The 24,658-nt window shown below is 43.2% G+C and overlaps 2 protein-coding genes across 2 annotated transcripts; one reads left to right on the top strand and one right to left on the bottom strand.

Annotated features, from left to right (window-relative positions):
• The first annotated feature begins 18,304 nt into the window (after positions 1-18,304).
• On the top strand, positions 18,305-22,312 carry akr7a3 (aldo-keto reductase family 7, member A3 (aflatoxin aldehyde reductase)). The gene is made up of 7 exons (XM_080461085.1): positions 18,305-18,751; positions 19,218-19,405; positions 19,484-19,588; positions 20,274-20,370; positions 20,617-20,716; positions 20,801-20,930; positions 21,365-22,312. The coding sequence occupies exons 1-7, from the start codon at positions 18,469-18,471 to the stop codon at positions 21,524-21,526; spliced, it is 1,065 nt and encodes a 354-aa protein (XP_080317211.1). The 5' UTR covers positions 18,305-18,468; the 3' UTR covers positions 21,527-22,312.
• mrto4 (MRT4 homolog, ribosome maturation factor) lies at positions 21,689-24,658 on the bottom strand. Its single transcript, XM_080461086.1, has 8 exons — positions 24,406-24,658; positions 24,134-24,192; positions 23,929-24,032; positions 23,039-23,120; positions 22,894-22,961; positions 22,655-22,806; positions 22,066-22,142; positions 21,689-21,968 (listed from the first exon to the last, which is right to left on the bottom strand). The coding sequence occupies exons 1-8, from the start codon at positions 24,431-24,433 to the stop codon at positions 21,816-21,818; spliced, it is 723 nt and encodes a 240-aa protein (XP_080317212.1). The 5' UTR covers positions 24,434-24,658; the 3' UTR covers positions 21,689-21,815.

Raw genomic sequence — 24,658 nt, 5'->3', positions numbered from 1 at the left:
GAGCGACCACCAGACTGTGGAGAGCTCACGTCACGCACCGGGGGGCTTCACAGGAATAACTGACCTCATTATTTAAAGCTTTTTAAACCCAAATGAGACTTTAAAGACAAAATACTCAACGCTTTTAGCTGTACTTTAAAGGCTGGAAATGTTAGGAGATAAGATGGAAAAGTTACTTTTAACTCCAGCAGCAGTGCAACCTTTCCAATAAAATATCAAATATCTACTAAAATATCAAATATCTAATGAAATATCAAAGGCAGTTCAGTTCCTCGACACCAGCAAATAGTATTATAAATCACTCTGAGAACCTTTTATTCGGGTAATTCCTAATCTGTGTGGATAAATGTAAGTAAGCTGCAGTGACACGGTAACATCTGCAGTGAGTAAAAACTCCATGTGGCTGAGAAATCTGTCCAGGCAGCCGTAAAGAACAATGGCAATGCTGAGCGTGATGTCTGAGACAGGCTGGTCCTCCTGGCGTGGCAGCGACCGCACACTGGGCCAAGAGATGAACTTATGGTTCAGAAATTTAAAAAAAAAGAAAAAGAAAAGAGATAGAGGAGCAGTGTAGCATGAGTCAACCAACATTAGAGAAGGGAGGACTAAACACTTATCGTTTGAGACCTGTTTGGAAAGACCTTGACATCATCATCTCCAATTCCTTTGGAGTTATTACGCAGTCCATCATGTTTTTAGATAACCTCTGTTTTGCCTTTCACCACAGAAGGCCGGAGCTTTAGAAGATATTTAAAGGCGCTTGAATGAGATAAAGTTTCATGTTTCATGTTGTCTGGCGGCTGAGCCCAGATGTCTCACTGGTATGAAGACATCTGTCCTGCCAGAGGTCTGAAAGCTTTGGGAGCTGCTGATCTCAGAGGATGAACCACTTGTCTACCGATGACAGGCTGGATGCACAGAACCTCAGGAACCCAGCGATTCAAGCCCGTCAGATAGAGACGAGGCAGAACTCAGAGAAAAGGCTGTCGCCTCGCTGACGCTAACAAAAGTTGTTTGTAATGAACGCTGTGATATTTTCTATTCTAATACATCCAAATCAACACTTACTCTTCTAAACATTGTGGTTTTTTTAAACAATTTTTTAATCCAGTGGCCCTTTGCAGCAAGAAATTAGGGAACCACAGGCCCCGAACCCCTGTGATAAAGTTGAACTTTTCTCAAATAATTCTGTTTATAAACTTCTATCAACATTAAATATGAAATGGAAATTACAGTTAAATATTATACTATTAGAACAAAATGATAAATGCAGTGAGGCTGTTACTTTATGCTTCCACATTATTTTAAAGTGACAATAAACGACAATCGGCGCACGAGAATACTGACAAGTACAAACCGTGTGAAATACCTCGTTGTGATCCTTCGGACTTTTTGAGTTTGAAACAGGAAGTGTCAAAAAACTCACACAGAAACACGGATATAACAGTGGAGAGCCAAAAAAGGTTAAAACAGCTAAAATGTCAAAATTGTCAGATAAAATATTTTTGAAAAAGAAGGTTGAACCGTCTAAAATCAGGTATAGAAACAGCTAAAAATCTAATGAAAGGTTTAATGTTTAAACATGAACTGTAATTGAAACTTCATTAATTCAATATAAGACCGTTTCTATTCATAGAAAACTATATGTGACACTTTAAGAGCTGCATAGCCTCATTTTAAAGGTTCAATTTGGCGGAAAGTGACAAAAACAGCTCTTTTGGCCATAAAGGTTGCAGACCTCTGGATGACCGTCGTGAGACAGGTTAACCTGTATGTAACCTAATGATGACGTGTTCTTGCAATAGTGATGGTATGCATTATTCTAAAAAGAATGTTTCCACAAATTAATTTTTCTTTCATTCAGTTTTTAACTTTTACTTATTTTCTTGGAGTTTTAAACAATTTTTACACAGAGAAAGTTAACTACAGAAACAAGCCCCTACAACAGGTCACTAATCTAGATTTAAATAATAAATAGAAATAAATATAAATGCCGTTTTGTCAATCTGTAGAGTTTAATCAGTCCCATCTACTTCAAACTTGTGACACAAGCTTTAACCACAAACACAATATAACACAGGTCAGGAAATCAAGTTGTTGGTTTGAATCTCGCTGCAGTCGAGTCTCCCTGAGCAATTAACATATATTAACATATTCACACTTTATCTGTTTTATAACTAGAACGGCTGGAGTTCTTTAGATTTCTTTGGTCTGCAGAGTTGAAACCTTTAACTTTGTAATATTTGGCACTTTGTTTTGGCGGTGACAAGAAGATCACGCTTTTGTCTTTGACTGTTATATTGCAAACGTCCTATGAGTGTAATAGCTTTACTTCCCACATTTTTGTAGGTTTTTTTTAGTTTTTTTTAAATTTTCTAGATAAAATACAACGGCATGCATACTTCTATTAAACGACAAGCAATCACCAACAGTCATGTCAGATTGTGCTAAATAGGATCGTCTGTCAGAATATCCTTGCTTGTGAGGCTAAAACAGGAAAAGGCATATAAAATTGTGGTTTACTTTCTATGACTAAGACGGACTAAAAGAGCTCTGAGGCACCAGTTCTCGCTTTGCCACAGACTTAACGTGTCAAAACAAACAAAACAAAACAAAACCCAGTGATTATTGTCTTATGCGTCACGGAGGCACAATGCCACTAAAAAGCAAAACAGATGACGGCCTCAGACAACTATTGAAAGTAGGGGACTAATTGGCCCCCTTGAAAGGCATAAACACCCTGCAGTCGCTGTACACAAACACGGACAGACCACATGAAACGTGCTTCAAGAGGATATCACCGCATGCGAGTGCTGAGGAATGCTTGCCCCGCACCATCTGCAGCGATTAATGCTGGTTGGATCTTTGAGTGAAGTGTGGCTGCACATCCTCCACCGCTGAGGCCATTTATCCATGATGTGACAGAGCTACAACAGAACAGTGTGTGTGGGACCACCGGATAGGATCTTGGGAACGGTTCAACAATATATCAGAAACCGTCACTAAATGAACAGTGTCGTTCATTAAAGTGATGTTATAGCCCATTCTTCAAGTGAGCCACTTTGTACTCCGCCTGCCGCTCATGTCTTTTGCCCCCGAGGCTCTTCGCGCTGACATGACCTGTGTTTGGCACATGCAGGACCACAAAGAGCAGCAGCTGTGAGGATATTCATGCCTCTGTCCCACTCCCCTTCATCTTAAGGGCTTCCCCTGGTGGGGACGCACGGGAAGCCCCGCCCCCTTCGGCCTGCTCGGCCCATTCAGTGCCAATCACAGAGCAATAGAACTGCCAGAGGTTTACAGACTGATGGCTTCCAACGGAGGGAGGATCGGGGGGGGGGGGGGGGGGGGGGGGGGCTCCGCGGTCGCCATTGATGACAGCTATCACTCACTATGAGGAACAATACTGGTGGCTCTCATCGCCTGAGAGGAGAAGAAGGTAATCGATAGCTGCAATGATGCCAAACAGTGTAACCGAGAGGCGGGCTGCAGGAAATATCAGTGGACTGCATGTTATAGTGCATAAAAAGGTAAAAACTGAACATTGATATCAGTGTGTGTCACTGCACTGAGGACTGCAAGTTGTTCATCTCCAGAGGCTCTTCAATACTGAAGTACCTGCTTTATTTAGCATTTTAAAATTAATTTTATAAATAAATACATTGAAAATCTGTCCTTTATAATTGGCAAAGCTGTTTGGATTGTGACCACAAAGTGTATTTCTGAAACTTTGTGTGATGAGTAAATGGTGAAGGGCTTGGTCCCCCCAATGTGCTGACTGGTCCTTGCTTCACCACGCCGTGCCGTCATATATCATTATGTGTCAGACGCAGCATTGCTCTGATCACAATGATGGACGAGCTTCTATGGTAGAATTCATAGAGGGCAGGAATCCAGAGCATGTACTGTGCATAAAAGGACTCAAGCACATTGACTTCTTTTAACTACATACTGTCCTTCATTTGAAACACAGGGCATTCAAACGGAATTGGATGGTTCCTATGCCTTTATGCTGAAGTTATTCCACTTCTGGCAGTGTTTATAGACTCACATTTTAGGTGAATCTATGTCGTGTTTTCTACCATGGGCACATTACGTTCAGCAGATGGTTTCAATCTTCTCGGAAACCTCCTTTAAGCCCAGCAAAACCCATTTTTTAAGGCATTTGATGCTCTTAAGCTGCCCTGGGCAGCACCTCACTGGGCATAGATTAACTCTTTTATTCAAGCATGAAGTAATCAGAGGTAAGCCAGCTTGGCTTAGCTGGACCAGAGAGCTCTGGACATATAGGGGAGCCGTCACTCCTGTATTTCTCATGGTTTGATCAAGAGATGAGGAGGAAATGCTACACAAGACTGCACGTCACACTGGAGAGCTCTGGAGAAAATCACGTGTAGATCTCAGTGCTGGTAGGTGGAGGGATTCAATTGATCCTACAGGATGTTTGTAGGTCAGCTCAAACAGGAGATTTTGTCCTTCGATGCCTGAACTCGACTTATGTAACAAAGTCTGCGGTGTCTGGCAGGTCCCACTGTGAGGGAGACGTGGACGATTCTGATTAAAAAAGAAAAGAAAGAAATTGACACTTAAAAGGAATTCCCTGTCGTGTGGTGCTTTCCAAAAAAACAACAGAATTCGCCACTGTTTTACTTCAACAGCTCAAATTCAACAATGGGCTTGCTGATAAAATACTGGAGCTCCTGGTGAGCAGGCCAACTGCTGATGTGAGGAAATTCGGATTTGCTCATACAGAAAGGTTATCACTAAAACAGAGTGGAACAGGCAGGCTGGGAGAAAATTAAACTGCTTTTAATGAATCAGTTTCATTGTGTCTGAAAAGTTTTAGCAATTAAATGTTTTACTATTGTTTGTTTTCAAACCAAAAAGCAAGATGAGCAAAATCCATGCAATTCTGCTTTATGAGCATTTTGTTGCTGTTGTCTGTAGTAAAGATTGTTTAATTCTAACCCATGAAGCTAATCAAAAGCACACTTACTTTTACATTTACGGCTTTAAGATTATTTTGAAGAATAAAAAACTAAATAAAATTTGGTGTAATCTTGTTACAATTTTACACTTTGAAAACTACTGGCCAATAACATAACGTTTTATAAACAAAAAAAAGAAAAGATAAAGTATGTCAAACGTGATACAAGATGAATTTGATTGGATAGAAACTGATGCACATTCATGTGAAATAGCTTTATGTTTGCAGAGATGATTTCTCTTGGAGGCATCAGCCAGGCGTACTGTCGGGGTCTGGGAGTAAGTCGACTCAGCGCCATGACACAACCATTTGTGGTATTTTAAGAAGCAAAAAGCAAAAGTGTTGTGGTTTTCCACAATTTTCTCAAATTTCAGAAAACCCACAAAAACAGCACTTATCTTGTGTTTAGCACTACTTTCTAATCCATCTTCCAATCCATCTTTATTCATGAAGCACTTAAAACAATCACAGGCACACAAAGTGTTAATTATGTATTCAGTTACTGTCATCGAGTCACGTTTGAAAAAACAAAAACCAGCAAAAAAAAAGTGCTTGAGTTACCAAATATGGTCACTTGGCCACCAGAAATGATTCAACCCTGCAAGGATTTGTACTGACCGTACTGACAGCTGGGGCCGTTGAACCCTGGAGGACAGTCACAGAGCTGAGTGGATCCTTCTCGACACTGACCTCCATTGAAGCACACTCCAGAGCTGCACACCGCTGCAAGAGAGGAGAGACAGAACAAACAGGTGAGTGAAGCAAAGACACCTGGTTGTTGTCATGAGGTTGTTGACATGTGTGGTTTCAAACACTGAACTCCTTCTATCAAGACTTATCATCAAGCCTGTTAACTCCCGTCAAGAGAGGACCTGTGATTCTCCTCCATTCACACCAACCAATGTAAGAGGAATCCACCACTTGGCTTTGAGAGAACCAGGACTCAAGCCAACAGAAGACATTAAAAAAAAAAAAAAAAAGAAACCTGTTTAAAGTGATAAATATGACTGGCAGCAGCAGCCTGGATGACTTTTACTGGATACGACCATCTTCCCTCCTCACACCATCATCAAAGTTTGCCTCGAAATGACCTGGATTGATGCACTGAACCTCTGGTCATTGTCATAAACTGTGATTGTACAGATGTGCCTCGGTGAGCCACAGGGCAGGTGTGCCTCATCCATCTCTTGGAAACCAGCGACCCTGTGCCCATAAATCTCTGTAAAGCCAAACTGCGCGTGCTAGTTAAGACGTGAAATTCAAAGAATCCAGGACCCACAAACAGGGGGGGGGGGGGGGGACACCAGGTAGCTCAAAACATGTAAATCCACCTAGAAAAGGTCTACCACCACATTCCATAACCTCGCAAAACACTCACATGAATCACGACAGCCCTCAAACTCAGAACTGTGAGGACATACAGTACATGTGTCTCCATACCTTTACGTGTACACGCTAATTTTTCCGGAGAATTGAGACGCAGCTGTTTAGGTCAGGCCTGCTGTTTGCACTCGGAGCTCAGTGGTTACTGATGACAGCTCCATAGGATTGATGCCTATCTTTCAACATGTGCACATCGATTTAAAAAAAAAAAAAAATAAATATGAACACCATTTCAAGATGATTGCAAGAAAGGCTTTTGAAAGTCAGTTTAACTTTGCATCTCCCTGCCAGAAAGGCTTTTTGCTCGGATCTAATCCGCCCACAGGCAGCATGAGCAATCACCACAGCCATGGCTGCTGGTTCTACAGCCGTCTATCAGTCATATATGGTGACTATGAAGGACTCGTACCCAGAGTAGTTGAAATCATCAGAAACATCCGTTTTGTTTTTTTAAATTCTTACTTAACAAGTCACTTAAAACTGTATATCTCCAGATGTTCAGAAATGAGAAAAAGAAAAAGAGACTTTAGGGACGATGAATCTAAGATGACTTAAGTCTATAAGTCCTCAGCTGTGGGGGGATAACTTAACATTTCCAGACAAAAGGAGATGAATGGGAAGAAGTGGTCTCTGTAATAATCACAGATGAGCCGTAGCAATTTCACGCATGTCTCTCAGCAGGTTGGGACGGCTCTGTGGAGACCAGCACTCAGCCTAAACATCCGCCTGTCATCTGGCTCCGTCCTGAGACACCTGCTCAACATTTGGACCATCCACCGTGTTTACACCAGACAGACACATGCTCATGCACTTTGTTCTGTAAAGCACACAACCCTAAAAAAAAGAACATCAAAACTAGTTTTGTTTTGTTGCTCGCCTCCATTCAGCGCATAAACACAGTGAAACACAGGAGAAGTCCACTCAGCACTGTAAATACATTCATGTTTATGCTGAACAGACTGTAATTCTACATCGTGTCCAATTTGGGCAGCAAACGAAATTCTATTCCTCCAGGAATACCAGCTAACCACTGCTATAATCTCCCCGTGATGATGACTTCCAGGTCCTCATGACTGAGTGGCTGCAGATGACATGATCCAGTAACATGTCTATCTCTACTTCTGTCATTATATAATGTCAGGGAATGTTGATGTGGTGAAAGTAAGAGATGACAGAAAAGCAGAACAAAAAAAGAAAAAGAAAAAGGAAAGAGTACCGAGTGGTCCGGTTTAATTACACAGATTCAAACTGGACTTATTTTGTTCGGCACAACGACATGGCCACCAGCTGCGAGGGGTCAAATTAATGAGAAATTCCTAAATTGAGTTGCGAAAAAGCCTTAAATGAACAAAATCACCGGCAACGAAGTGAAAGGTCAGATGTCTCTGAGAGTCACTTCAGTGTAGCATGACTAAGCGACAACAAGGGGAATGTACATTCCCTCGTCAGAGATGTGAGACACACAAAGCTGCTGGCAGCTCACCAAAGCATTTTTTAGGCTGCCCCCTTCCTGAGCCCCTTACGCTGTTTAATCTTCCCTGAAATAATTCCTTAATGTGCCATGCAGCGCGGTATAAAACTCGCTGTCATCCGTTGCGGTGAAAGAACCCGCGCGCCGTTACAAAGACACCTTCTCTGAGGGGATTAGCAGCTTCCACAAAGAGAAGAGGCAGACGGAGCAGGGGTCAGCGGCTCGCACAGAGAAACTGAAAACCAACGCGCCGGCGTCCTCCTCGCAGCCTCCACGTCGACACGGAGGAACCCCGTGTTTGTTTAGGCTCCGTCGATCGGTTTGGCCCCCAGAGCGTGACCCGGAGGGAGGCCACTCTGTTGTACTCCGCAGACACAAAGGCCGGCAGCTCAGGACGCTGCTTGGTGCCATAATCGTGTAGCAAGAAGCCGAGCACTGTACTCTGAAGCAACAAATCATGTTTTTGCTGTGCAGAGGAACGTGTCGTTTCAAGAAGGCTGGCGGAAAAAAACCCTGGAACGGCTATGTCACATCATGTCTGACAGGCTTCTTTGAAAAACTTGAGGCTGACACAAGGTCAACTCAGAAAGTAGGCACAATAAGACTTACAAGAAAAATAAACTAGAATACGTGAGTGTACAGTTAGTATATTTGGGGGATTTGTTTAGCTTCTGGGTTCATTTTCACACTGACCTGGCAACCCACTAGTCTGTTGAACCATAAACTATGAAGTAACTTGTCTTCCACTTTCCACTTCTATTTTAATGACCAGACTGCATAATGAACATACAACCACATGCAGCTGAATGACAACTTTATTGTTCTTAGTAGTACAAGCAAAAATGAGACACTGCCTTTTATTAACTGTTTACCAATCCACACAAACACAAACCGCGTCCTTTCCAAGGTTGAGACTGTTTGCTTGAGTTTTGCTCCCAGTTTAATTTGACACAGTTGCTCCACAAACAGCTGAACTCACTAACTCTGACTCATGTTAATAAATAAATCAGAAAGTTTGGTTTGTAATCTGGAGACCCTGAAAAGCTACACGATACCACAGTTTGCTGAATAATGTACATCGAGTGTCATGTCTAGTCTGTCTTTGGTCCATTTCTCTGTATGTGCGTTCAGCTATCTACGATATGATGCCCATGACCGCCGAAATGGTTGTTGCTTGTGTCGTAACACACAGAAAAGACCACCCATGGACGGACGGGGGGACCATTTCCTTCTTCCTGGTTCCTGGGCCTATTGCACGTGTAGCTTACCTTTACCAGTCTCATCACAAAAGGGGGCCAGTTCCTTTTCAGCAGTTAACGAGGACGACAAACTGGAGGAGCCATTGTCCCTGCTACTCGGGGCCTGTCCCGTCGGTTATTGTCGCCGTCAATCAACATAACTGCTCGTTTTCACTCGGGGCAAACCGCCTCGTCCATTCCTGCGGCCGCTCGCTAAAGTGAAAAGGTTTAACCCTCTGATTGAGTGGTCCTCCAAACACTGAAGTGGGGGAAGTCGCCAGCGCAAAGTCAAGAACTCTCTGCGTGCGGAGGAACCAGATAGTCATTCAGCGGAGTGGAGTCTTCCAAAAAACACACACAACAGTCATCGGAGTTGTTCTTTTGAGATGCCATCTTTTTCAAACTCCACATTCCACCTCCACATAACACAGGGCAGACTTTAAGAAGACAATAAGTCATTCATTGTATTGTAGAAAGATCTGAAGCACTACGTTCACAGAGTGGCTTACCTGGGTTAAAGGGAAAAAAAAGACTTTAACAAAGCTTCAGTCCTTCAGACTGACTCTGTCTTCTCAGTATTCTTTGTAAAATACTGTTGAAAACATCAAAACTTGGAAACCCTAAAATCAGATATTTGCAAATACCTCAAGAATTCTGGATGAATGCCATTTTATAAGTGGGAACGCATAAACCTTCATAATGAGATGATAATAGGTTGAAACAGAAAGATATGGAGAGAGAGAGGGAGAGGGAGAGAGAGAGAGAGAGAGAGAGGTGAAAAAAAGATGTGCTGAAGTTTGTTCTTTCACAAATATGTGAGTAATTATACCGAGCAAAAGAATCCTGGGGTGTTCAACAGCTGAGGTGACAGATTTCCAAACTGTCCAATAGACACAAAAAACACAGGTGAGGTGTGATGGAATGACAGAAAGGACCAAACAACACACAACTCAGCTTGTAGATACAAGACATGATTAGACCCTCAATTCTGCTCAACTGCCTCACAATACCAAGAGGTCATTAGTCTAATTACCCGACACTGGCTGAATGATTTTATGACGGAACACACACATACAAGGCAGATGGAGGAAGGAGCCACAACAGGGGACATAAAGCAGGCTCAAAAATACCAGACGCTAAATCACTATCTCAGCACAAAGCATTCCATCTTCCCCTCATTTGGGGGTTTTCAGAGGATTTGCTAAAGCTGTACATTTTGCAGAGCTGATTTTCCCTTTTGGACGTTGGAGGTGCCGTTGAAAACAGCCACAGAGATTGCATTGTGCTGACTGAGGTACAGTACAGATAGTGCATAGCAAAGTGTGCAGGAGTAGGAGGATTGTGGTGCGAGCTTCCTTTTATCCCGGTTCAATGGCTCAGTGAAAAGGGTGATTAGTTCGTCCCATCTCAAAGTGCTGCCACGTCTCCGGTTACGGAGATAAAAGCTGCGGCTCATGCTGAAGAGAGCAGTCATTGTCACGGCAAACAGAGAAACAAAGCTGCCCTCCCTGTCTGACATAAGTGAGGGTAGTGGGGCAGTCCTTTGAGGAATGTCTTCTTAAGACATTTCTGGGGAGCGTTTGAAACAAACCAGACTGCGTCGTAGAACAGATAGTGTAACGCCTCCTTCTATAATCTAATACTGTACTCGTCTGCCTGAACACAAAGAGTGGAACTGAAAGTCAGAATACGACACTGATGGCAGCAGCGTCCAGGAGAAGCTTCTGCTGCTCCCTATCCCATCCACCTCCCACCGCAGGGCTATCTCCGACAGTCGTATCAATACTGTGAGTGTGAGGCCTGGGCATTCAGTGCATGGATCAGTTCCAGGTTAGGAGGAAGGACAGGGAAGTGAGAACTTAGTGGTCCGTCTATGAGCAGGGGGACACACTGTTTACAGGAAGGCTTTGCCAAAGGGTCTGCCTATGGTATGCAGGCTATTCGATCTGGATCACTGGCTGTAAAATCCCATCAAAGCAGGCTTCTTGGTCTCAGCGGTGTGAAGCTGAGCTTATCCACAAGGAGATGAGCCGCTGGCTGGCAGCGTCAGTGTGACCTACAGAACTACGTTTCCATACATGGAAGCCATGGGGAGATTCCTTTTTGCCTTTTCTTTGTTCTTCTAGTGGGAAGCAGCAGGTGCTCCGTCCGTCATCGGCTGGTACTGGTTGGAAGGCCTTGGCTGTGATTGGTCTGTGTCAATACCATACATGCTTTGTCTGTATTCTTACCCATAATGCAATCCTCTGACCTGTGGTGCCATATCACACCTCTGAATGAGGAAAGTGGCATGACTATGTGGAAGTGAGCCAAGTAGTGGGTGACAGTGAGACCGTGTGGAGGCCGACTCCAGTTCTACACTTCTGGAGCCGCTCCGTGCGGTAAACACCCGGAGGCCTACGGAGTCACGACCTCGCTTGGATATCAAATGTTTCCTGCTGAGCGTTCAACAAGACCAAGCCAATCCAGTTTGAGAGCGAATGTCAACACTTAAAACTCTTTCAGCACTTGAGAACATTTTCCAACATCTGAACGTGTCTGAAGTGTTGGAACAACGCAAGTACGGTGGACATGGCACCGACTGATAACATCTGCTCAGGAGCGTGGATGGGCAAACGCCTCTTGACCTTTGTGACCTTTCTCTGAAACCTTGTCATTTAGAGGCCGGTAGCTGAGTACCGAGTTCTCAGTGTGTGTGTGCACGTGCCTGAAAATCCAGTTTCAAACACAGACAACATATTTATTCAAAAGCTGTTTTGGGGATAAAAAGACAGAAAATACTTACGATATAGACAACCTGCCTCCCCGTTGAGTTGCGACCACCCACGACAGCACTTGTACACAGTCTGATAATCCTGTCGGTACACTTGTCTGTACGCTGTGTAGTACGCCGTCCTGTCAACGAGAAAAAAAACCCTTTCAGTCAATCAGACATGCAGTTATTCTCTACTGAAGCCAGGGGTTGTCAAAGTGTGGAAGGATGAGCCACTTTAGCCACACTGTGCACCCTGGACGTCTTGATCTTTTCCTCATGATAAAGTATTGTTGACAGCAGCTTTGGAAATCTATAGGTAGCAAAAAAGCTAAATCTGGGAGATCTGTATATATATTTTATAAATATAATGAATACTACAGTTAATGTTTCTCAACATAATTGAAGTTTTTTTAATTCCACTTACAACAAATCCAGTAGCTAATTAAAAAAAAGGGTTAAAATTTTTTTAATATGGCAGTTTTACCCTCCATTTATTTCTTTTATGGTGATTTTATTTCTGGAAAACTATACAAAATCATGCAGGGAAATGGCATCCCCTAAAGCCAGAGCTTTCTTTTGCTGCTGCTGAAGATCTCTCTGCTAGATGGTTAGAAACTAACTAGGTAACTCTTGACCTGCAGCATGTGCAACACGTACACACAGCGAAAGTGTTTGGTTTTACAATAAATGATGACAATCTGAAATGTTTCATGTATCCAACGTTTGCGGCGGTGATTCTGTTCAGTGACTGTTCTCAGGCTTTCAAGCCGCCGTGCCGAAGTGTGAGACTGTCAGACTCGACTTCAGAGGACTGAGCCCATCCCTGTACTTTGAGTCCCCTCTTATTGCTTCCAAGCCATTATACACTGTGGAAACACGTTTTGTTTACAATGAATAATTGGGGCCTTGGCTGCCTTCAAAGCAGCTTGCGACTCTGGAAATGCAGAGAAAGCAAGTGTGAGCACACAGCGACAAACTCAACTGGCAGGCTCCTGCAGACGGGCTAATGTGTTAGCATTAGTGCCGCTCTTCAAAAGAATGTAAGCCGCAGAGACGCCTGTGTGCTAAATGGCTGGTAACCCCAGTGAAGTCAGGCTACACCTTGCACTTAACTGTATGACAGGTTAAAAGCTGTGATTAGAGAACAAGGGCACGAAAGATGAAGAGGCAAGAGGAAGAGGGAGATCAGGAAAAAAAGACCTCAACCTGGAAGACGGTGTTTGGGGATGGAGTTAAAGGACGGATCATGGCCTCGTGGAGAAATTCTTCGGCTGCATGAGTCACGGAGACTACACAGAAACAATAATTAATGCCTTGCTCCAGCCAGAGCTTCATCAGCAAAGCACTACATCCCCTGCAGGTGAGCTTGGGAGTGTTTGCATAGAGGGGAGAGTCAGAATACAGGAACGGAGGAGGAGACAGAGACGGGAGCATTACTCACCTCCTTTCATAGCCCATGCACCATGACTGCCCCACACAGCCTTGCTTCCACACTTTAACCATGCGTGTGAAGGCCTGCACGCAGGGCTGCCTCTGGGCGACCAGTGTCACCTCCCTCTCCAAGCACACGTTGGGCCTAGAAGTGGAAAAAATACTTAACATGTCAGAAATTCTCTGCGGTGTTACAGATGTACAGATGGCATCGGGGCAATTTATGAGCATTTATGAGTAAAAGAGATACCGTGGCAAAGATATACAGGCAAACTTTGCACAAGGCATTTACAAGGAGTTACAGATTTAATGTCTGCGAGCACATTATCTGTCCTGAAGTCTGGTTTGGTTTTTGTTTTTGACACTTAGGGGGAATTCCTTGTACATCACCTTTAGAGGAAGCACATATGCCACCCTGTACTTACACTTAAACTCAATATTCCTCTGAGACACATTAACTGAAAGTGTGAACATCAAAGTGTCACAACATTCCTATTTCTAAATGAACACCTGAAAAAATAAACCAGGATTTTTCAAATATGAGGGACTTTGCAAATAGTTTCACAACAAATGAATGAAACAAAAAAAAACTAAAAAAGTTTTTGCAACGTTCATGTCCTCACTTGTACGTGTCAGTAGAAAGAAGAGACTGCTCACATGTTTCTCCCTCAGGTAAAATATGGTAAGCCTTCAATTGTGATGTTTTGTCCTCGTTACACAGACTCTGTCTGGGTTAGCCATCAGGCCTGTCTCCAAACCATTCACCGCACCACACCGGGAGTCCCGGCCAAAGAAACTGTGCAATGTGATCTCAGGAGCATTGGAGTTTTTTGGTAACTCTCCAAGGACAGACAGAAGAGCCTCTGCGTGTGGAGATGAGCGGGAATCTCAAGACAACATCCAGCTGCTCACCTCATAAACAATAGTAATCACTATCACCTCCAGCTGGACACATAATAGTCCATTGTTAGTCTCAGGTAACCATTGAGACCGTCTTCTTACATTATTCAAGCTCCTTATTTATTATTTCGGGGCTTAAAATACCTATTATAACAGATCAGAGATTCAGTTTGAGGAATTTAAAACAAACAGCCTCTGACCTGCTGCACAGACAGTCCACGAGCATTACAGTAATGAAAACCATGGTCAAAGCCTGCAGCAACAATATGAAGCTGATCAATCTCATTGACAGAACAGAGGAATCTTCATGCCACTGTTTTTTTTTTAACTGTTTAGGTTAGTCACATTTTCCAAAATCTACAATGTGATTCAACATCCTCAACAGTCCCGGCTAAATATAAATGAATCAAACAATATGACATGAAATGCTTGTTTTGGAAATTGTTGGCCACACCATAAGTAAATGTGTTAACTGAATTAATTCCACAGTCTACTTTCCTTTTTTATTATGTGAACAGCTCATCATCTTACCTGCAAATACATTCCTCTCATATAATTCATTGTTCTGGGAATCAAAATATCACTTTCACTTAAGTGACACTTCATTTTAGACGCAACATACTGTATATAGTCATGCATCCATATAAATGTAGATCGTGGCTAAAGTCCACAGCAGCAAATTACCTAATTGGTCAATTCATTCTTTGGTCACATCTGAGTTTTTAGAAACTTTTCAAAAGTAGAAGTGAACTTCATTCAGTTTTAGTGGCGATAAGGTTGTCAAAGATATCATTCCTTATCAAAGTGTTTAACTGAATATCAGCAAACCAGTCTAATTAATACTAATTAGGTCAAATAAATACTTACATATAGGGTTGAAGATTATTGGCAACATTATACCGGATTGCGTGAACCTCTTTGATTAATAATAGTAAAAACGCAAAATTTACACTGTCCATTGTTCCTCTTCTTAGATTAATCAGCAATTTAAAAAAAAATACAAAAAAAAGTCATTCATTAGTCTCTCAAAATATCACCATCAAAACGCAAGTTTAAAATAAAATAAAATAAAATGCAGGTCCGAGTGGTCAACTTGAAAAAAGTTCAAAAGCGCGCTGACGATCTTCTGCGTAAAAGAACCAAACTCCGTCCAACAGTGACGCAGCAGCCATCACGCACGCTGGAGCTCCGGACTGTCCGCTGCCGCTCAAGCTCGAGATGCAGATGTGGTTGGTTTGGACTGACGAGAGAGAGAGAGAGAGAGAGAGAGAGAGAGAGAGAGAGAGAGAGAGAGAGAGAGAGAGAGAGAGAGAGAGAGAGAGAGAGAGAGAGAGGGCTCGTGGAGGCTGAGCGCTTTCTTCCTCCTTCTATTGACTTGGTAATGATGGCAGCCTGGCTTTGGGGTTTGGTGGGTAGTAGGAGGGGTGCACAGGGAGCCAGCTATTATTCAAAGCGTCAGCAGCCTCGGAGAGGGCAGCCGGTGGGACAGTGCCCCCACAGAGAGCCATAAACAACTTTTACTCCCGTTGTCGGGAGTCAAAGAGCAAATCTTTCTGTCTAAAACAAAACAATCCCGCTGGGTGGACAAAGCGCTTCGGTTTCCATATGATCGTGTGACTTTGTTCAAAAAATTAAGAACTTATATTTGTTTTGTTTTGTTTTGTTTTTTTTGCAGAGCGGACTTCAGCATCCCGCGAGCCTGTCGGATAAATCTGTATAGAAGATGGATTAATGCTGCGTAAAACACCCACGTGCGTAAAACGCGCGGATTTGACGTGCGCGCAGGAAGATATGACCAACCAGGAAAGCCCGGGTGACCTGCCATTACCCGTGGCGCGCAAGAGGATCCTGTTTGGGGTTGTGGCAGTGGAGGGTCTGGGGCAGCTTGTGGTCACTCTGCGGGGCAAACAGCTGATGCGCCGGTCAAAAGGTCAGCAGCCAGGACCGACTACTGTCGCTCTCCAAACAAAGCTTTCATTGCACGCATGTGTGTTCATGACCCGAGAGAGTCTCGGGTCAGCGCGGTCCGTGCAGCCCCCCCGAGGACTCTGGCTGCCCCGCATGTTGGTTTAATTAGGTCCCAGACATATCAGAGCTCATCTCAGAGAAGCGCCGCCAGAGACGAGACGGAAAACACGACGGGCTGTGACGTGCAGCGACCAGAAGGAGAATAACGACCACACGGACCCACTACATCCATCTGCTCGGTTTATTTCTGGGGCTGCTGCGCTCCCGTGCTCTCATGAAACAACTTGTTTGGTAATATAATAGTAAGAATCACGGCAAAAGAACCATTTAAAACCTTTAAGAAAGATATGAGTCAGCAACTGAAATAATGCAGAGCGCTCTCACCCCCCCAAAACAAAAGGTGCACAGTGATTGGCTCTCCCACCTCACAGTTAACTTTGGGTGGAGTTTGCATGTTCCGAAGATGGATGGATGCACAATTTCATAACACTTCTGCATATTCTGTGAATTTGTTTCAATCTATGCAAATATTGAAAAGTTTCTAAATTGACATTGTCCCTTGGGTGCAACAGAAAACTGATTCTGGCGCCACTAAGTCTCTCGTTTGATTTGATTTGAGTTCCCTTCACCATCATTCAGCAGTTGCTCCTGTCTGAAGCAGGTCAAATAAAGGCTTTGATAAGGAAAACTTGTAGTGACTTAGAGCTGAGGTAATGTCCTGAGAAGGTGGCTGCTGCATTAAACCCCATTCAATGCATCCACATTACAAAATCCATTTCCAATTACTTTCATCATCTAGGGAAATGAACAAACAAAAAACCCATTGAATTGCTGCATGAAGCGGTTGAGAATTTCTCTGGCCAAATGGGTTTTCAACGCTGGTTTTTACAACATCGTGTAAAACACTTTCAATCCCACAAATGCGTTTGTAAAGATCGGCCGCTTGGTGAAACGGCCCCAAAGACATTTTTTTTTTTTTTAAAAACTCGATATGCACAATACAACATTAATAAAATATAATTTATTCTGATGTACTTAGTTAATAATGTGTAAATACGGACAAACCATGAGAGAATCTGCATCTAACCTAAAGTCAAAAAGCTCTAAACTTTAACATAAAAGGGAAAGACTTGTACCAAAATCACAAAACTAATGTTTTCACTGTCAGTTCACCCAAATCTGCATTGGTTTTTATTTATATTTGTGAGTTTTGCACGTCTTCTGGTAAGTTCTGAAAACATTCATGCAGCAGTTGTTTGTTAAAAAGGGTTCAATGTGTATATATCACTGCAGTTATTTCATGTCTAATACACTGAATATCTTTTTGATGTCGGTTGCAGTTTGCCTCATTCTGTGTGTATTTTTGAAAACTTTTCACAGCTGTTTTTATGAAATTTTCCTCTTTTTTTTCTCAATAAATAAATAAATGTAGGACTCTTGGCTGGGGACTTGTCCACAACACTAAACTCTTCACTCAGTGCGAGTTGGGACAGACTCCAAATCCTGTAAAAGAAACATGCAAAAGCTGAAAAAAGATGGAGGGATGTAAATGAATCTTGGATTTGATTCATGCCCATTACTCTAGAATCTAGATGCTCTAACTGGAGTCTTGATCAGCAGACTATACTTTTCTTTAATAATTTGCTGAACAACGGCGTCTGCATTGCCATAAACGTGTAATTTCTGTGGAGGTTTTTCTACTTCGATGGACTGAAAAACAAACAGAAGGGTTTAGATGATTGGTCTTTTAACTCATGTACTGCCTTCATACTTCAGTCGAACTGCATAAGAGTAAGTTTGAAGGTAAACTGCAGCAGGATGCAGTTGGCAGCGAGAGTGCTTTAAGAACACGACTTCCACCGCCAGTGCAGTGATCACATCAAAGATTGTTATCATTTGGCCAAACCTTAAAACGTGTAAGCACGCGCTGGCTTCCTGAGCCCCCGGGGACTGAGCTCAGAAGGCCAGTTGTGTAATCCATCCACGCATGGAGGCTACTGTACATCATCTGAGCTGCATGGGAGACCGCTTCAATTACACGGGATGGCTCTCCGCTGACACCTTGTGGTCACAATCATGAACTACACGGTGTGACAGTCCCCTGCTGATGGCGGAAGAGGAGTCCTGAATAAACATTGACTGAATAAACAGGAAGTAGTCACAAAAAACACGGGGGGGAGACTGAACTTTGCACAACCTTGACTGCAGATGAATATATGAAGCCAGACGGCTGAGCTTACACTTTTTATATTTTTTCGTTTTGAACCGGGAGAAGTAACTTTACAACGCTCCCTCCACACACGACCTTTGACCTCTGCAGCGCCGCAGCCGCAGTATGCTGTGGGTAACGAGGGGCGGACCGTGTCGTGCAGTTAAAGACGCGCTCACTCGATCGCGGCGGGTCGTAGTCAGCCGGAGAAGCATGTCGTCCTCCGGAGCCGCTCGGCCGGTGTCCCTGCTGGGCAGCATGGCGTTCGGGGGGCGAGCGGACGCCGGACAGAGTCTCCGGATGGTCACCGCTTTCCTGGAGCGGGGCCACAAACACCTGGACACCGCCTTCATGTACACGGACGGGAAGGCGGAGGCGATCATCGGGGACATGAAACTCTCCAAAACAGGTGAATTGGCAGCAGCCACGTCGGTGGAAAACAGAAAAGACGCAGTTAGTCGTGTGAGAAGTCTTTCAGGGGCTGAACTTTGGCGACGCACCTGGCAACCCCACCCGCTTTGAATTCTGGGTAATCAGTGACTAGTTTTAATCACTTTTCGCTGGTTATACTGATTTAAGGAATGACTAAGCTTGTCTATTTCTTTAGTTACATTTTATCAAGGTTGACCTTCTTCCAAACGTTCATAGAAGTATAACTGAAAGTTTCATCTACCCTCCAACTTGGACTAAAATACCTCTTCAAACTCTTTAGAGTTGCTATTTGCATAAATGTCTTGGGCTATATCACATATTTCAGTGTTGATGTACACACAAGAAGAGCCTATAACGTAAATGCAATACAGACACCATAGGAAGGATGTTTAAGTAATACCTAAGCCAAAGTGATGACACACTTTTATTATTTTTATTTGCAGTAAGCATAGCTACTAAGGCCAACCCATGGGATGGAAAGACGCTGACGCCAGAGAGTGTGCGCTCCCAGCTGGAAACCTCCCTTCAGAGGCTGCGGACTGACAACGTGGACCTCTTCTATCTACACGCCCCCGACCACCAAAACCCAGTCCAAGACACTCTGAGAGCCTGCAACGAGCTGCACAAGGAGGTGAGCAGACTGCTGGTGTCGATCCCAAAATGTCTGAAACGTGTGGTCTCAACGTTACAACTGAAATATTTCTCACAGGGAAAGTTCAAGGAGTTGGGTCTGTCCAACTACGCGTCATGGGAAGTGGCTGAAATCGTGTGTATCTGCAGGCATAACAACTGGATTGTTCCCACTGTGTATCAGGTATTAACAACATTTTAATAATATCAACAAAATTCTTCTTCTGTCAAAAGGAGATGTCACATTCATGTTACTGCTTCTATGGTGTCGTGGACAGACCAGCTTCTACGTGCGCTTTATTTCCCTGTGGTGTCAGAAGGTTGAAACGTGTTCCTGTTGACACTGGGGGGAAAAGGCAGAATAAAACCAAGACAAATGAACATTAACCCATAAGACCTAACTACAGAGAGTCCTGACCAGAGGAAGGGCATAAAACCAGGGACCAGATTTCATCATGTCAAACTGAGCCAACAAAACAAACGACAACAAAATAATCTCTTCATATCATTACGAACCGGCTTCTTCTTGGGGTCAACACATCACACACTGTGTGTGCATGCTCCCATCATGCTGCACAATGAAGTTAAAATTGGGAATTGCATGTATGCATGAATAAATATTGAAGCATATACAGTAAGTTAGGTCCATATATAATTTGACCTTGAGCTGTAATAGATCCTTGGAGTGGACTTTGGACCCCCCCCCCAATTCAACCACAGTTGTTTTCTTTAGTTTAGAATTTGAAAAACAGGAATATAGCCCAGCCTAGATAATAACTGAGTGATTAAATGGAGTTTCAGGGTTATTTAACATGGAAGTTAATGTATAAGCCGTCCACGTTGATTTGACGTACGCGACGCCTTCACAGGGAATGTACAACGCCACTACGAGACGGGTGGAAACCGAGTTGCTGCCGTGCCTGAGATACTTTGGACTGAGATTCTACGCGTACAATCCTCTAGCAGGTACTGTTTGTTTGTTGTTTTTCACGGAGGTCATGTGAGCGGTGCATTTCACTCTCCCACCTCCACAGTCTGTGTCCCATCCAGCCAACAGTGAAGCTTCTCTGCTCACTTTTACATTTTTAAACTACGTCTGCACCCGGGCAACAAAAGTCTGAAATGAGCCTTACAATCATTAGAGTACTGCCATCGTCTACAGACACTTGATTTGCTGTTCATTAGCAAACAGACGATGTTCTCTCCTGCCAGGCGGCCTTCTGACGGGGAAGTACCATTACCAAGATAAAGACGCTTCTCAGCCTCAAGGACGATTCTTTGGAAACAACTGGGCGGCAGCGTACAGAGACAGGTGAAGCACTAACAGAACATCACACGTCATTTCTTTTATTTTCTTGTCGGGATAAGCTACGACTGTTTTCCTCTGCTGAGCCAGATACTGGAAGCAGAGTCACTTCCAGGCCATAGACGGAGTCCTGAAGACCCTGGAGGAGGCTTACGGCTCGGAGAAACCCTCCATGACTTCTGCCGCCATGCGCTGGATGTACCACCACTCCCAGCTGAAGGTGCGACTGTACTCACTTTATTCATGCATCCAGTCTGGATTAGATCATATATATATATATATATATATATATTTTTTTTTTAGAAATTACTCAAGATTAAAGTAACTTGCATACCTTCCAATGCAGACTGCATTATTTTATTTTGGAGATGATAAATATTTCAAAGTTCCACTGAAGCACTTTTGTCAGAGACCAGTTGGCAGTTTAGATCCATCTTATATCTAATTAATGTTCATATGTTGGTGGATTTTATTCTACCTCAGGACCTGTGATGAAATTTGTCTCGTAAATCACAGGACATGATTTTTAGAATAAAGATATTTTGGGTGTATTTATAACTCCACCTTACCTGATATTAGACTGGTAAAGTCTCCATATTTTGCACATTTAAAAAAAGTTTTATCCTGACGAGGTCATTCTGCTGGCGTGTCCAGGGCGATCTTGGAGACGGAGTCATTATCGGCATGTCGACGATGGAGCAGCTTCAACAAAACATGGCTGCTGCAGAGGAGGGTCCCCTGGACCAGAGGGTGGTTCAGGCCTTCGATGACGCCTGGAGCCTCGTCGCCCACGAGTGTCCCAACTATTTCAGATGAGACCCGAGACCCAACCCCCACCAAACCCCCACAGCCGGCTGACAGCCTCACTTCAGAGGAATCAGTGGGACTTAGTTACCTTCTTTCTTTTTCTTCTTCTGGGAATCATGGATGAACTGAAGGACTTTGTTTCTTCAGTATAAAAGCTCCAAACTAATTAAGTTTCTTTAAAATGAAACTTTGAATGAAAAAAAAACATCTTTACACAATTGTCACATGATCTTTTTCATTTTGACCGTTTATAGAAGTACAAACAACTGGCAGGACAGAATTTACAAAACTGAGCTCTTCACTCTGCATCATCATCATCATCCTCCTCTTTTACATCTTCATCCCGTACAGGCTCCGCCTCCTCTGTGATCTTCTCAAACTCGCTTGTTTCCGAGTTCCACATACATTTAATCTGGACCTTGAACTCTGCCATCTCAATAGCAAAGAGTTTCTGTGTGGAGGGGATTAAAAAAAAAAAAGTCAACTCAAACCGCAGCTCTATTAGTTACCTTCAACATTCAGTTTTGTGAAGTGGCACAAGAACTCACCAGAATACGGGCCTGCTCCGGCGTCAACATGTCGCCCCCCTTACACACTTCATGGTCCTTCAGCAGAGTCACCACTCCTTCACAGCGAACACAAGGTTTCAGTTTGATGTCCAACACCGCGGTCATTTTTCATTTTTCACTGCTTCGCCATCTGACGTCAAACATGTTCAGTCAAATTCACTTTTGTATGACGCAACAACCGAATCTGTTAGACGCTCACATCTAATAAAAAAACCACTGCAATGTGTGAGTGTGTTCTTAGTTTCTAACTACTGCTCACCGTCACTGAGATACAGCAGGATTTACTCCCGTTTAAGAAGACGGTCCTACAATCCACATCTGATACCGAAGACTAATCTCAGAGATCATTTTCAGATCCACACACGTCTCAATGAGATATGGACTGAATGTGATTAAAATATATATTGTCTTTATATTTCATCTATAAAATCAGATGATTTTTCATATGTGTCACTTCAGAATGCATTTATTAGTCGTTAAAAGTTGCTAAAATAACCATCCCGCTTCCGCAACCCGTCAATTCTTTCTTAAAATCTGGCCGATCTGGCACCTTCCCCTTTCGTCGTACCTTTCTTCAGCGCCGTGGGAAGCCCCAGTTGCCTCAACTGCGGTTCCATCGAGTGAGGGAACTGTTCCAGAGGTCCCTCGTCTAGAGTTATGTCCATGTGTGCCGGGTTGCCCGCACGAGCATAATCCATCTCCTTGAACTGAGTGAAATACCTGCGGATTAAGAACATTTACTGAGTCTTGCGCTTTTAAAGAATCACTAAAACCAACATTGGTCAAGTTGACTACCGGAGCACTTACTCTTGAACTTCCTCCTTTGTTTTGTTTGTGAAAAGGACGCCGACTTCCCCCCGCAGGTATCTGGTAACCTGAACATTGTCCAAAGGAATTAAATTAATCTGCTGAACAGGCGTAAGACGCGGAGCAGGGGCGAGATGTTACCCACCTTATGCAAATTATCTTTGTATTCGTCCGTGTCTCCTTTTCCCAAAGCAACAATCATGACTTTATTTTTGCCAAAGAAGAATCTGTGAAAAAGAAATAAGTGTCATGATTTTAAAAAGGATTTGGATTCAGGAGAAATTTACGGCCACTGTCTCTTTAAAGATACTGGAGATACACAGAAAATACTTTCTTGTCCGAGTATTAATACCAGCCTGCCAATCCCAAGTGGTGATATGAGTATTTGTCAATGTAATTACAAGTCTTAGAATTGTTTTTGCGTTATTATTTCCATTATATTCTGTTCCATTTACAGACTAATTTGCATCATTTCAAACATGACACACTCACAAAACACTAAAATATTCCAACACTGTCAAACTGCTTCTGGAACTCTGATTCCTGGCCTGTTGGTACCAAGTATAAGATGTCGTACAGAAGAAGTTAAGCACAATCTGTATGACCCGACTTACTTTATAAACTAACAGCACGAACTACAGAATAAACAAGTGAAACCCATTTAGTTTTATCATACCTTTTAAATCAAAGACAACAGACAGGAAGTTTCCAAAATTACATCTTGAATTGGACTCGGGTGCAAACTAAAGGAAAGATGTGGCTGCAAGGGTATTATTAAAGTACCATCCTTCTTCTTAAACAACTTGGCATTTATTTCCTTGTGCTGGAAGATGGGTTAATGAGGTCTTTACACTCCTCAGATCTCAACACACTTGAACAGTGAAGTCTCTGATGTGTTGACATGCACCACAACCGTCAACCGAGACACCAACAGAAGGAATATCTAGTTAGAAGTCGCATCAATGGAAATCCAGAGAAACAGACTTAGACCTCCAAGCCCCATTAGGAACTGAACGGATCTGGAGACACACGTACCTGCTGTGTTTCCAGGCTGTCCTGACGTCTTTCAGCTTGTTATTCCTCATGTTTTCCACGGAAAATATGAACAAATGTCTGTAGGTGTCCACACATTTTCGTACCTACAGAAAAGAAACGAGATTGAAGGAGGCAGAATCGAGGCTTATCTCACGTCACCAAACACAACAATCGCTGTATAGGCAAGCAATAAAGAAACACCCACCTCCTCGATTAACTTCTGTTTTGATTCCAGCCCCTTCTTGGTAGTTTTCGTTAACGAAACTAAAGAGGAGAAAAAGGAAAAGCGTCAGTCAGGCGCGTGGACAGGAGTTTGATCCAGCCATGATGAGGAAAGCCAAGCTAACGTTAGCTCGTTAGCCACTTTTTCAGGGTTTTTATTCATCAACAGCTGATTTGATTGACGCCGCATAAAGTTATACTTGCAAAACACGTGTAAGAATGATCGCTTTGTTGTTTAATGTTGATTTCTCTTACTTTTCTTGTCCCTCTTTGACTTCGGCATGGCTCCGTCTCGCGATGCACATGTGAAGAGGAAGGACCCCGAATGTTTCTGTTCGGTGGGGCTGTCCGTGTGGCGCCTGACGAAAAAACTAATCCAACAGCAGCATCTCACCTAACCTGACTTTCCAAATAAAGGCTCCAAATTCCTTCAAAATAAAAGTCTTTTTTTTTTCTTTTTTTAAATCAAAATGACAATGTGAATTTCAAAATGGATATTGTTTAGCTC

The sequence above is a fragment of the Lipophrys pholis genome, assembly GCF_963383615.2.
Source record: "Lipophrys pholis genome assembly, chromosome: 4".
Taxonomy (NCBI): Eukaryota; Metazoa; Chordata; class Actinopteri; order Blenniiformes; family Blenniidae; genus Lipophrys; species Lipophrys pholis.
The sequence above is the reverse complement of the archived record's forward strand: the minus strand, read 5'-3'. Positions and strand labels throughout refer to the sequence as shown.

Coding starts and splice junctions, on each gene's coding strand:
- akr7a3 (XM_080461085.1), top strand. CDS start 18,469: ATGCTGTGGGTAACGAGGGGCGGACCGTGTCGTGCAGTTAAAGACGCG. Junction 18,752..19,217: donor CATGAAACTCTCCAAAACAG/GTGAATTGGCAG, acceptor TTTTATTTGCAG/TAAGCATAGCTACTAAGGCC. Junction 19,406..19,483: donor GCAACGAGCTGCACAAGGAG/GTGAGCAGACTG, acceptor TATTTCTCACAG/GGAAAGTTCAAGGAGTTGGG.
- mrto4 (XM_080461086.1), bottom strand. CDS start 24,433: ATGCCGAAGTCAAAGAGGGACAAGAAAA. Junction 22,962..23,038: donor ACAAAGATAATTTGCATAAG/GTGGGTAACATC, acceptor GACAATGTTCAG/GTTACCAGATACCTGCGGGG. Junction 21,969..22,065: donor CGGAGCAGGCCCGTATTCTG/GTGAGTTCTTGT, acceptor CCCTCCACACAG/AAACTCTTTGCTATTGAGAT.